At 43.7% G+C, this 13,443-nt stretch overlaps 1 protein-coding gene across 3 annotated transcripts in view; it reads right to left on the bottom strand.

Moving 5' to 3' along the window:
* Positions 1–13,443, bottom strand: part of LOC137412911 (neutrophil cytosolic factor 1) — a 66,345-nt gene that overhangs the window by 10,275 nt on the left and 42,627 nt on the right. For 2 of the 3 annotated variants that reach the window (XM_068098253.2, XM_078769848.1), the window contains exons 7-10: positions 13,065–13,187; positions 12,830–12,937; positions 9,684–9,801; positions 2,250–2,360 (exon numbers count right to left, since the gene is read on the bottom strand). In XM_068098253.2, the coding sequence (XP_067954354.2) occupies positions 2,250–2,360; positions 9,684–9,801; positions 12,830–12,937; positions 13,065–13,187 (460 nt within the window). Of the gene's footprint in view, positions 1–2,001; positions 2,069–2,249; positions 2,361–9,683; positions 9,802–12,829; positions 12,938–13,064; positions 13,188–13,443 lie in introns of all 3 variants that reach the window. The other variant, XM_068098261.2, reaches the window with a different exon arrangement.

Here is a 13,443-nt window from a genome sequence, read left to right as displayed (position 1 = left end):
GCGAAGACCCAAAACACCCCGAAGACCCAAAACACCCCGAAGACCCAAAACACCCCAAATGCCCAAAACACACCAAAGAGCCAAAACACCCTGAATGCCCAAAACACACCGAAGACCCAAAACACACCGAAGACCCAAAACACCCCGAAGACCCAAAACACTCCGAAGACCCAAAACACCCCGAAGACCTAAAACACCCCGAAGACCCAAAACACCCCGAAGACCCAAACACCCCGAAAACACAAAACACTCCGAAGACCCAAAACACCCCGAATGCCCAAAACACACCGAAGACACAAAACACCCCGAAGGCCCAAAATACGCCGAAGACCCAAAACACCCCGAAGTCCCAAAACACCCCGAAGACCCAAAACACCCCGAAGACCCAAAACACCCCGAAGACCCAAAACTCCCCGAAGACCCAAAACACCCCAAAGACCCAAAACACCCCAAAGACCCAAAACACCCCGAAGACCCAAAACACCCCGAAGACCCAAAACACCCCGAAGACCCAAAACACCCCGAAGACCCAAAACACCCCGTAGACCCAAAACACCCCGAAGACCCAAACACCCCGAAAACACAAACCACTCCAAATACCCAAAACACCCCGAATGCCCAAAACACACCGAAGACCCAAAACACCCCGAAGGCCCAAAACACGCCAAAGACCCAAAACACCCCGAAGACCCAAAACACCCCGAAGACCCAAAACACCCCGAAGACCCAAAACTCCCCGAAGACCCAAAACACCCCGAAGACCCAAAACACCCCAAAGACCCAAAACACCCCGAAGACCCAAAACACACCGAAGACCCAAAACACACCGAAGACCCAAAACACCCCGAAGACCCAAAACACCCCGAATACCCAAAAACACCCCGAAGACCCAAAACACCCCGAAGACCCAAAACACCCCGAAGTCCCAAAACACCCCGAAGACCCAAAACACCCGGATGACCCAAAACTCCCGAAGACCCAAAACATCCCGAAGACCCAAAACACCCCGAAGAACCAAAACACCCTGAAGACCCAAAACACCCCGAAGACCCCAAAACACCCCAAAGACCCCCAAAGACCCAAAACGCCCCAAAGATCCAAAAGAACCCAAAGACCCCGAAGACCCAAAACACCCCGAAGACTCAAAACACCCCAAAGACTCAAAACACCCCGAAGGCCCAAAATACACCGAAGACCCAAAACACCCATATTTTAAGTGGGGAATCTCTGGGTCCCAATGGTCGTGATGTCTGGATGTCTATCCGTCCATCCGTCCATTAACCTTTGGCTAGTTGCACTACTTGTCCCTTATCACCCAGCTGATTGTTCTGAAAGTTGACATATTCATACAAGACAGTATCCCACACAATCGCTCGGACTTCTATTTTTCGATTTTAGACCATGGGGGCTCCCAGCGGTGGTTAGCCCCTGCAACTTCGGATCCCTACTCGTCCCTTATTTACTAACCGATTTCTCTGAAACCCGATACAGCCCTTATGCTCGATGGTCCGCATGGTCGCCCCGTGTTAGATGAATTGATTTTGTGTCAGGGAATCAGGGGGACTCCCAGTGGGGTCACCCCAAATCAGCAGTGATCTGAACAACAACCTCAAGAGATGACAATCAGCCCACTTGGGGGTATTTATTTTTGGATTGCACTTGGCATGATCTCGTGTGAAAAAAGTCCACATGAGCTCACTCTCCCTCCATCTCTCTCTTCCCTTCTCTATCTCTCTCCCTCTCACTAGCCCCCCCCTCCCCCTCTTCTCTCTCCATCCCTCTCTTTCTCGCTCTCTCTCCCTTGTCTCTCTCTAACTCTGTCACGACCCTGAATTTGTGAAGGCGGAAGTAAACCATCCTGGATGTGGGGAATCTTTGGGTCCCTCCTGTGAGATCGATCGGCTGTCTCCGTGCTGCTGGCTTGTTTGAGAGAACTGTCTGGGGCAAAACAGCAACAACAATAACAACAACAATAATAATAACACAACAAAAACCACCCACCATTTTCATATCCTGGATCCATGCCTGCAATGAAAGGTCCAAAAGACTCAGCACATGAGTCTTTTGTCTAAAAACAGTAAAAAATTATTATTCACCCTCCATCCCCCATTCTCCCTCATCCTCCTTCATGTACAAATATGAGTTAACATGTATCAGTGTCAAATAAATAGAGTTTCACATGTGTATATGACATAGAAAACCACAGAGCAAATAACACCAGCAGTTGAGAAGAGTGTTAAGATGCAGACCTTCGAGTAGAAAGATGAACCTTGGTGAGGACCTTCTCCAGGACGCAACAACAATCGGCACCGGCAGGACGAAGGAAGACAGCTGGAAAGTACCCGAGTTCCTCGCCCATTCTTAATATTTTAAATGGGAGAATCAGCAATGATTCAGTGAGGACAGAAAGAGAGAAAATATTAGGACTACAGTATCTCACCTTCTACAGAATAAAATGTGCCTAGCCAGGTAACAGCCAGAAAAAAAAAAAAAAAAATATATATATATATATATATATATATATATATATACTACACAGTATGTACAGTATACAAGAGTGGGTCAGTAAATTACTCCACTTTGCTCCACAACTTTTTATTGAGCTCACTGTAGTCCATGATAAATACTGCTGGTTAATTTTCCACAAAATACGTGAAGCGTGAGATACATGTGTCCTATCTCAATGATAGCTTCCTGATGCTTGCAGCACATACATCTTTGGAGTAAGAACATAGTCACACTCCGATAGCGTTCTTGACACCCTCCAGCTGTGCAAAGTGCCATGTAGGGCCTCCTTCAGGGTCCAAAAAGGTGGTAGTCAGATTGGGCAAGGTCTGGGATGTACTGCGGTTGTGGAACAACCTCCCATTTAAGTTTGGCAATGGTGCGTCCTGCCATGCAGGTAGTGTGTGATATGCATTGTACTGTTTCAGATTCACACCTTGGGTCAAGAGACCAGGACGACGTCTACCAATATCTTTTCCTGCATTTTTTCTTCCAAAGTTTTATAATTAATGGAGTTGGTCACAGTATATTGCTCAGGTCACAGTCTGTTCTTGAAATGAAATCAAACGCAGGCTGTTCATGTCCCAGAAGACCATTGCCATGATTTTCTCAACATACCACTGGGAGCTTTTCTTCAAGGGAGATGTTGGAAGCTTCCATTACATGATTTGGCTCTTTGATTCTGGTTGGTATTAGAACACCATGCAGTACTTTTCTACGGAGATGTAGGGGGCTGTACCTCTGATAGGCTCATGCCCAATCGGTGGAGCCGATGCAGCTGTTTAGCCAGGAGAACTTATATATATATATATATATATATATATATATATATATATATATATTAGCTTGGCTCGGCCCGCGTTGTTACAGAGGAACAGGCTTGTTTTGTCTAAGGATAATGACTGTACCCGAGTTTTTTTTTTTTTTTTTTTTTTTTTTTTGTATACAAGATCGAGGCTCGTGAAAGAGCGAACATTAATCACACAGAAAGACAAACAGACACATAAAACAAATAACATCGGGAGCGGTAGACAAGATGGGGAGAGAGGGGGAAGGACACAAACACAACATTTGAGAGCAGGGACCGAGAGACATGGAGACATGGAGAGATCTGTGGGAGGGAGAGGGCTTTGGGGGGGAGGCATGTGAAGGGGGGGAGGCATGTGAAGGGGGGGGGTGGGAGAGGTATAAACATATGGACACTGCCAGGATTTCCAGGAAATAAGTTGGAATTTCAAACAAGGTGGATCTGGGGTGAATTAGTGGGGGTAGAAAAGATCAAGGTTATGGATGGGGGAAGATAAGAGATGGTGGTGAACAGCTGTTTTAAAGACCTGGAGGGAGGAGAGGGATTGAAGGGAGTGTGGGAGTTTGTTCCACAGGCGGGAGAAAAGAGGAATGAAAGAGTGAAGGTGAGCAGAGAGCCGAGATTTCGGCAGTTTAACCAGAAGAGGGTTGCTGGCAGATCTTGTGCGACCTGTAGGAATATTTGGGGGACAGAGCACAGAGAGAGCTGGGGGAGCAAGGCCGGAGAGGAGTCGGTAGAAGACAGAAAGACCACCTACCTGCCTGCGGTGAGTGAGTGAAAGGCCCTCAGAGATAGCTTCATCGCGGGAGATTCCAATGATTTTGAAAGCTTTGGATTCAACAGCGTGAAGCCGAGCCAGGTGTGAGGCAGGAGCACCAGCCCATAGGGGAGAACAGTATTCCATTGAGCTGCGGATGAAAGCCTTGTATGTGGTGAGGAGCTCAGGTGTGCCGAGGAAGGACTTCGCACGACGGAGGATGCCCAGTCGGCGACTGGCTTTGGAGGCCAGCTTGGAAATGTGGTTTTCCCAAGAAAGATCATGGCAGATAGTGAGACCCAAAAGCTTGAGTGACAGAACTTCTTGGAGAGGATTGTTGAGAAAGTAGATGGGAGGGTTGTCCAGTCGATCTTTTCGGAGAGACATAGTAAGAGAGTGAGATTTGGCAGGATTGAAAGACATGTTCCACTTGTTTGACCAGTCTGTGATTTTGTCCAGGTCTTCAGAGAGTGAGGAGGCTGCAGACTGCCAATCTGAGGGAAGAGGAATGGAGCGGCAGAGAGTGGAGTCATCAGCAAAGAGATAGAGAGGATTTTCCAGAGAGTCAGAGAGATCATTGATAAAGACCAGAAAAAGCACAGGGCCCAGCACACTTCCTTGGGGAACTCCAGCCTGAACAGGAAGGGGAGATGAGAGAAATCCATTCAGGGCCACACGTTGCCTACGACCAGAGAGGAAGTCCGCAAGCCATGCATGGAGATTTCCATGGATACCATAGGAGGAGAGTTTGGTGAGCAGAGCTGGGTGCCAGACCGTATCAAAGGCCCTTGATATGTCAAGGGAGACAGCTCTGATTTCCTGTTTGGCATTGAGGACCTCCATCCATTGTTGAGACAGCAGAAGCAGCATGTCCAGAGTAGAGTGACCTGGTCTGAAACCAAATTGATGATCAGAGATCAAGCCATTGGAGAAGAGGAAAGATTTCATATCCGAAGCAATGATGGATTCCATGACTTTGCTGATAATTGGGAGCAGGCTGATTGGTCTGTAGTTGCAAGGATCTGTTTTTGCACCTTTTTTGTGTAAAGCGGTAATGTTAGCTGATTTCCAGGATGCTGGCAGATGACCTTGAGCAAAAGATAGGGTGAAAAGAACAGAGAGAGGGTGAGATAGAGCGGCAGAGCAGGATTTTAGGACCAGTGGGCTGATGCCGTCTGGTCCAGTTGCAGAATCAGAGTCGAGGTTTGACAAAAACTCCTCCACCTTGTCAGGAGAGAAGGACACAGAGTCCAGGAGCAGTTGGGTTCGACTGGGAAAGGTGGGAACAGAGAGAGATGGGTTTGGGACTAAGGATTTCGAGGCGAACACAGAGTTGAGGCATTCGGCTTTGTCACGTGCAATGTCAACTGTGTGGCCATTTGAGGTAAGGGAGGGGATGGAGGGGGAACAAACACCAGAAACGGATTTGACCAGACGCCACCAGGATTTGGAGGAAGGAGACAGGTTTGAGAGTTCATTCTTGAGTGAGGAGAGATAGTGCTTCCTGGCACTCCTGAGGGTAGACACACACTTGTTCCGAGCTTGGTGGAAGGAACTGAGATTTCCTTCAGTTGGATTAGCCTTCCAAGAGGCAAAGGCAAGTTGTTTCAGGGCAACTGCCTCACCACAAGATTCAGTGTACCATGGACGGGAGGAAGGGTAAGACAATTGAAGGCGAGATGGGATAAATCTGTGCATGAGAGAGATCAGTTTGCTTTGGAAGAATTCCCAGGAAGAATTGATGTCAGAGGCAGTGGAGATGGGAGACCAATCCAGACGATTGATGGCTGCTTGAAGACCGTCCTAGTCGGCCTGAGTGAAATGCCAGACTCGTCGACGCTGAGGAGGCTCTCTGAGAATGGCCAGAGAGATGTCCACTTTGACAAGCACATGATCAGAAGAACCGATTGGAGCAGAAGAAGAGCAGCAGACATTAGCAGGGAAGTTTGTCATAACCAAGTCTAGAAGAGAAGATACTCCATTGGCTGAGATCCGGGTCGGGAAATTGACAGATTGTGTCAATCCCAGTGAGTCACAGAAGTCCTTTGCTGAGGTGCCATGACTAGTGAGAGAGGAACCCACACCCAACCAGGTGGCATGATGACAGTTGAAGTCACCACATATGAGGAAGAGAGAGTTGGGATGAGTGGATAGAAGTTGGTCCATGTTGTCAGACATTGAAATGTAGATGGAGTCATCACTGTTTGGGGGACGGTACAGAACACATATGAACAAAAGGTGGGAGCGGAGAGGAAGCCGTAACCAGAGGTACTCCTGCGGGTGAGGAGGAAAGAGAGCAGTGCAAGGAGAGTGAGGAAGAGAGTTTTTGACAAAGATAGCCACCCCACCACCAGGCCGAGGCTCAGGTCTATCATACCGGAGGAGGGAGTAACCAGGAAGAGATATTAAGGAATCAGGGACATCTTGAAGGAGGAAAGTCTCTGTTAAGCAGATCAAGTCTGGATTGTCAGAAGCAACCTGTATGGAGAGATCAGTCAGGTTTGAGCGAAGGCCCCGGATGTTTGAGGTCCATACCGTTAATGAAGAGAGAGGGGGAGCATCGGGTACAGGACAGGGGAGGGGAGGAGTAGGGTAAGATGAAGGATGAGAGGGGGAGGTAGGGAGAGCAGTTGATAGTGTTTCAGATGTTGCAGAAGAGTTCCAAGAAAGGGAAGGATGAGGAGGATGAAAGGTTTGCTGGTGAAGGGATGCGGCACAGTGAGGGGTTGTTTGAGGGGGGGCAGAGGAAAGTAGAAGGTTTGGGGGGGTGGAGGTATGAGATAGAAGGGAGACGAAGTGGGGAGGAGGCAGCTTGGAGGAGGAGGGGGGAGGAGAGAGAATTGGAGAGGAATGGTATGGGGGGAGAATTGAATGGGAGGGATTGGGGGGGAGTTTTGAAGGGGAGGAGTGAGGGGGGAGTTTAGGAGGGGAGGGGCAGGGGGGGAGTTTTGGAGGGAAGGGGAAAGGGGGGAGATCAGGAGTGGAGGGGCAAGGGGGGGGATTAGGAGGGGAGGGGCAAAGGGGAAGTTTAGGAGGGGAAGGGCAAGGGGGGAGTTCAGGAGTGGAGGGGCAAGGGGGGAGTTTAAGAGTGGTGGGGCAAGGGGGAAGTTTCGGAGTGTAGGTGCAAGGGGGGGGGTTTGGATGGGAGGGGCAAGAGGGGAGTTTAGAAAGTGGATGATTAATGAAAGACGAACATTGATAACAAATTGGGTTTGTTGTGATTTTCAAGTTAGCAATCTGGTTCAGGATGATGGAGGAGGGATGGAATGAATGTGAATTTAGACCATGTAGTGAGGGAGACGTATAAGATATTGAATTTCTTTTTTTTGAAGTGGAATGAGTTGGAGAGGAAATTGAGAAAAGCCTTTTAAATAGGAAGAAAAACAGCGTGTTGTAATATACCACTGAATAAAAAACAGAAGGGGAAAGGTTAAACATATTTAAAAATATTTAAACAGAACTATGAACAATCTTATATGCACAAAAATACCAACGGGGGGAGAGCCGAGAGGGACCACCACGAGTCACGTGAACAGGGCAAACGGTGGATGGCAAGGAGATAATGGGGGTGGGGCGAACAGCACACCTGGACAGAAAATACAGGATGAGACAACAGTACACGTGGAGAAAATAAAATAAATGTTTTTGGTTTTTTTTGTTTTTTTTTTTGGGGGGGGGGGTGGGGATTTAGAACGTTAGACAGTATTATGTTCGGGGTAGAAGGGAAAAAACCAAGAGCCAAGCAAAACACACTTAAGTTAACAAAACACCGACGGGGGTACAACTACAAGGCCACACACGATGAGCAGAAAACGATTAATTAATTAATTACGAGTTACAGGAAATTCAAACCAAAACTAACTATAATCAAACAATATCACATGGATGATCAAATAACGAATTGAAATTTGACAATCTATCTGGGGAAATGGGGGAGAAACACGTGGTCGAAGAACGAACGAACGAATAAGAATGAATAAACGAATGAGCACAGAGAAGGTAGTCTTTTTTTTTTGTTTTTTTGAGTTGAGATTTACATAAGGAAGTAGGCTTTGGGGTGGAAAGACTGCGAAAACAGAGAACGAAAGTTATTGGATCACAAACGACAGGCGCTGAGAGAAAAACAAAGCCTCAAGGTTGTACAGTGTACACTGTCCAAGACCTCGAGACGACACGAATTAACGCGATTTTCAATACAGGTATGAAAGATTTGCACCGAAAATCTTTGACGGGACAATATACGTACATACACCATAAAAGAAATACAGTTATAACGAAAATACAAATTGGAACAATGACTTAACTTCGATTTCGATGGAGAGCGTGGAGACCTGCGAAAAAACGAACCGTCGCCAGCAAGACCGGAAACGGAGTGAGTTGATGTTTTGTCATGGTTTACACCAATCGTAATACAAACAATTATTTTGCACAAATGTATTTGTAATATGCATGATATTATATTTTATAAACAATTGAAGTTGAAGATTTAAGTTGTAAAAAAACTTGTTTTTCATTTTTTTTTTCAAAAAAGCAACAACTATAATATTTTTCAACAATTTTCTAAAAAAGATACCCTTAGGACATACACATGGGAGAGATAGGTGCATACCAGAAGTTTTGTACGATTTCACAAAAGTTTGAGGGAGTAGTTTAGTGACAAGACAAGACAAGACAACACAACACAACACAACACAGACACTGCACAGGTGTGTGTGTGTGTGTGTGTGTGTTTGTTTGTGTGTGTTTGTTTGTATGTCTGTGTGTGTGTGTGTGTGTGTATAACGAAAGGAGCACACTGACAATCATGAACATAAATTATGCCAACTTGGCACAGTCGACAGGTTGTGTTTGTGACGAGGACGAATTGAAATCCATTTTGATGAAGATCCGAATCCGGATACTATAATTTTAAAGTGATTTTTCACCATTGAGAGATGGGGCCAAAACTATATAATTATGATATCTCAAAATGTTATCATCAGATTCGGATGAAACTTCGTGGATATGTTGGGTGTTTGGCAAGGACGAATTGTTTTGACTTTGGTGAATATCTGGTTCCGGATCCAGATATGAGAAGGTTTTAATTTTTGCAATTTTGCAAAAAAAATCACAAACTGTTTCTTGCATATTTTATCTGTGGTAAGTGGATATTACGAGCACATTATATACTCGTATAATGTGTAAAGTAAAAATAAAACCTTTTCAACTTCTCAATTTATTTTATATACTTAAAGGTAACTGATATTAAATTGACTTTCAGAAAAAATTTGAATTATTATCTACCTATATTGCACACTTCTAACTTCCCAAAAATGTTTACTGGGGAATAGCACCACAAAAGTGAAAATAAACCAAACTTTTGCAAAGTACCGTAAAATAAAAACACACACACAAACACACACCCTTAAAGTGAGTAATGCACGACACCTAGAAGCCTTGGAGTTTGAGATCATCCTTTTCAAAGGACCGACATAAAATGAAGTCAGTGAGAAACTCATACCATTTCAAAAATATATTGGAGAGCTTTCCGCATGACTTTGAAGTAGTTTGACAAATACACAATTTTGTCTGAGCTACATCCTCCTGTAGCATGTTGTTTTCCAGTATCCGCACCTGACAACCCACCAACCATCTGGTGGCCGGTAAATAACCCGAACCTGGGCACCACGGGACAATGTCAGCTCATCCGCTTCTGATTTCTCATAGTCTTGAGTTACCTCGTACAAAAGCCCTGCAAGAAAGGCATCAAAATGTTATGCAAGCAAGTTAGAAAATGTTATGCAAGAAAGTTAGAAAATGTTATGGAAGAAAGTTAGAAAATGTTATGCAAGAAAGTTAGAAAATGTTATGCAAGAAAGGCATCAAAATGTTATGCCCCAGCCAAAAGTTGAAGTCAGTACAGGAGGATCAAGCCCATACCATCTGCACAGTCTAATAACTCAAGGATGCAAGACTATCCCTTCACCTTTTTTTTTTTTTTCCTTACTACAGAAAGAAAAAAGAACGAAACAATCTTTCTTAACAAGATACAAAATACATAACAATCAGACCTCTCCAACTTACAGACATCACAACTCCTGCCAACTGATCTCAAGTCCCGAGCATTCCTGTCAATATCCCCATACCCACCCTCTTTGCTCATTGTTAATAAGTTATCAACTGTTCCTGTTGTTACTACTTTCTCTGGAAGACCATTCCATGTGCTAACAACTCTCTGAGTAAAATATCTTCTTCCTTGCTTCTATTCTAACCTTCCTCTTTTTCACTATGGAACTTTTTTTTTCATTTCCCCCCCAACCCCCATTTTTCATTTTTTCATTGGAACAATTTCACTTTTTTGTAGGTGCCTCTGGTTCTGTCACTATCCACCTTAGTTAGAAAAAATACTATCCTGTTTCTACGAGTATTTTATCTATCTGTACTATGAGAGCTATTCATCTGTCTATGTGTGTGTGTCACCATTTTTCTCAGATGGCTGAACGGATCTTCATCAAACTTTCAGAGGTTCATCATTGAGTGCCGGGGAGTGTTTCAGACAAAAAAAAAATGTAAAAATTTGAAGAAAAAAAAAGTTAGTTTTTTGGGATTTCAAAAAAAATCACTTCATAGTGCCTGAGCCTTTGTAGCGATATGAAAGGTAATATTAAATTATCCCCGATTAGTGTGTATGTGTGTGTAATATAATATTAAATATAAATTTTCCTTATTGGGTTAGGTAGGGAATGTTTTCGGCATCGACAAAAAAAATAGAAGAAAAAAAATTTATTTCTTCAAAATGCTAACAGGATTAAAACATTACCAGGCAACGCTGGGTACACCTGCTAGTACTTTATATTGAATCCTCTTTTGTACAAGTTGTAATGATATTCCTAAATGCTGTATCGTAAACTCATTAATGCACATGCGTACAACACTATTTGTATTTCATAAGCTGTGAGTCATCTAAAATAAAATGTATATCGTGTATTACTCTTTTTGAACATTATTCCAAAATATCTGTCTCAATCAATTATTTTAATTCAGGCGAGACCATGCAAACTCTAATACAGTATGTCAATATTATTTACCCAATGGGTTTTTTTTGTATACCAAGTCGAGGCTCATGTACACTACTCACAATAAGTTAGGAATATTGGCAGGTTCTTCGGTGTGGTTGATTTTGTGTATTAATTATGTTGAAAAAAGTTGCTGGTCCTAATTCTATGGATATTAATGAGTGTAAAAAAAACACAGCATTCTTGATTTAAATACCACTAAGGAGATACCCAGATACCCGTGCTACGCATGGGTGGGAGGACAGAAGCAACCAGGCAATGCAGATACGGCGAATGCTAAAGCATGAAACCAATAAATTCCACATTCCTGTAGCACCTTCAGTCGCACGTCAGACATGGACAGCAAGTTCGTGAAGGACTTCCATGAAAAACGTACCCGTTCACAAACAAACGGGTATGTTCACATATAGAAACATCGATCGTGGGACCATGGCGAATCTGCATATGGCAATCCGCGAAGTTCACGTTCAGAAAGTAGAAACCATCACGGCATGTCGTCATTCACTTGAACTCGATATCTCTTTTTTTATTCCAAACAACATAACTCCAATTAATCACAAAATAAACTTTTAACAACATTGTTAATGTTTCCTTCATTGTAAAAACTACCAAATCAACAGTTAAAAGGATTTTGAGCCAATAGTTGTTACGGCCTTGGCAAGATCGATGGAGACAGTGATCTGTTAGCGTATTCACCGCCCAAATAGCTATGTGGAATTCTCTCATGTAGAGATGAAATGTCGTTTGAACTTTGGCCAAGGTCATTATTTACTTTTAATGATGTTTATATACGAATGATGTTTAATGATGTTTATATTGGTTTTGGGTCGTCCTTTCCACATATCTCGTGGGATTGTAAGTTGGAGAGATGGCCGTGATGGCGGGGAGGGGGATGGAATTCTCTCAAGCAGGGATTCAACCCGTGTCCTTATAAAAGGTCTTTGTCCGAGGTCACCGAATTCGATTGGTGCAGCCGTTTGTGCGGCACCCGGGAAAACAACATCATCACAATGAAAACATCGTCACAATGAACGTTATGCGAACACGAATGTTATGCAGGAGTCCAAACCTGAGAATGCTGGAGACCAAAGCTGAAATTGGGAAAACTAAATTGCCTATTTTACTCCTGGAGATCCCAGGATTACCCACCCAAAATATCGTTGCGATCGGTTCAGCAGTTTTTACGGTACCTTCGAATGGACAGACAGACAGATGGACGGACATTTTGTGAATTATAGTAAGATAACCCTAACCAATATAAAAAAAACTCACTCCCACAATATCCCTAACTTATTGTGAGTAGTGTAAGTGCTAACACATAGAACATATAACAATACCCCCCATATACAAAACGGCACCAATTTGATTCATACAGCTATATCAAGATGTAAATGTATTTTATTTGCCAGATGTAGGTTGCCCCTTTATATTAACTTTTCTAGAGCATTACTTGGTTCCTCCTAAGAACACAAGGGTAGTCCAGTCCAGCAGGCACACAATATTTTTTTGAATGTCCCTGCTTTTCTATTGTTTGGCATTTTCTACAACCTATGGAATGTCCCTTCTTTTCTATACTTTGCCACATGGCACATACCATATAAAGGGGCCTTTTCTATGCCCCTGGCATTTCCCCCAAAAATTAGGAAAGGAGCGGTGTACAAAAGGGGCAGGTGATCAGAGGAATAGAGGTTCATTTTGCATTACCTTCAAGGTCAGGTTCCTCCAGTCCCATATCAGAGTCTATATCAACAAGTTCCAATAATGATGCAGGAGCCCAACCTCGCTGGGGTGGTAACAAACATAACCACCATCCTGTACACACAAGTAGCGCAAGTCACCAAAATCAATTAATCTAAATGCATGCAACATAAAAACGTTAAAGATATACTTTATTTCAATAAATAAAAACAACATCCTATTCTCTCCATGTCTCTCTCACCACTGGATGACTTAGAAACCACCTCCAAGAGATCTCCCTGCTGAAAACTCAGTTCCATCTTGTTCTTCCTTGGATAACTGGCTCGTGCTCGATATGTTGGCAGGAGAATTGGAGCTGATATTTCTAGAATTCCAAAAAAGGATTGCAAAAGAGAAATCTCCACATGCTGATACTTTGGGACTACCATGCAGAAAGACAGTCAATGTGAAATGACCATGCGCCTTTTCAATTTAAATTCCAATGGAATGATGCACCTTTGAGCATTGTTTTACAATTATATAGCTGCTAAGTAGAATGTGACAGCATTATTTCCACCATCTTACAACACAGTAAGACTGTGGTGGTAAAAACACCATGTCAACAATGGAGAATGAAATTC

The sequence above is a fragment of the Myxine glutinosa genome, chromosome 1, assembly GCF_964187855.1.
Source record: "Myxine glutinosa chromosome 1, kmMyxGlut1.1, whole genome shotgun sequence".
Lineage (NCBI taxonomy): Eukaryota > Metazoa > Chordata > Myxini > Myxiniformes > Myxinidae > Myxine > Myxine glutinosa.
The sequence above is the reverse complement of the archived record's forward strand: the minus strand, read 5'-3'. Positions and strand labels throughout refer to the sequence as shown.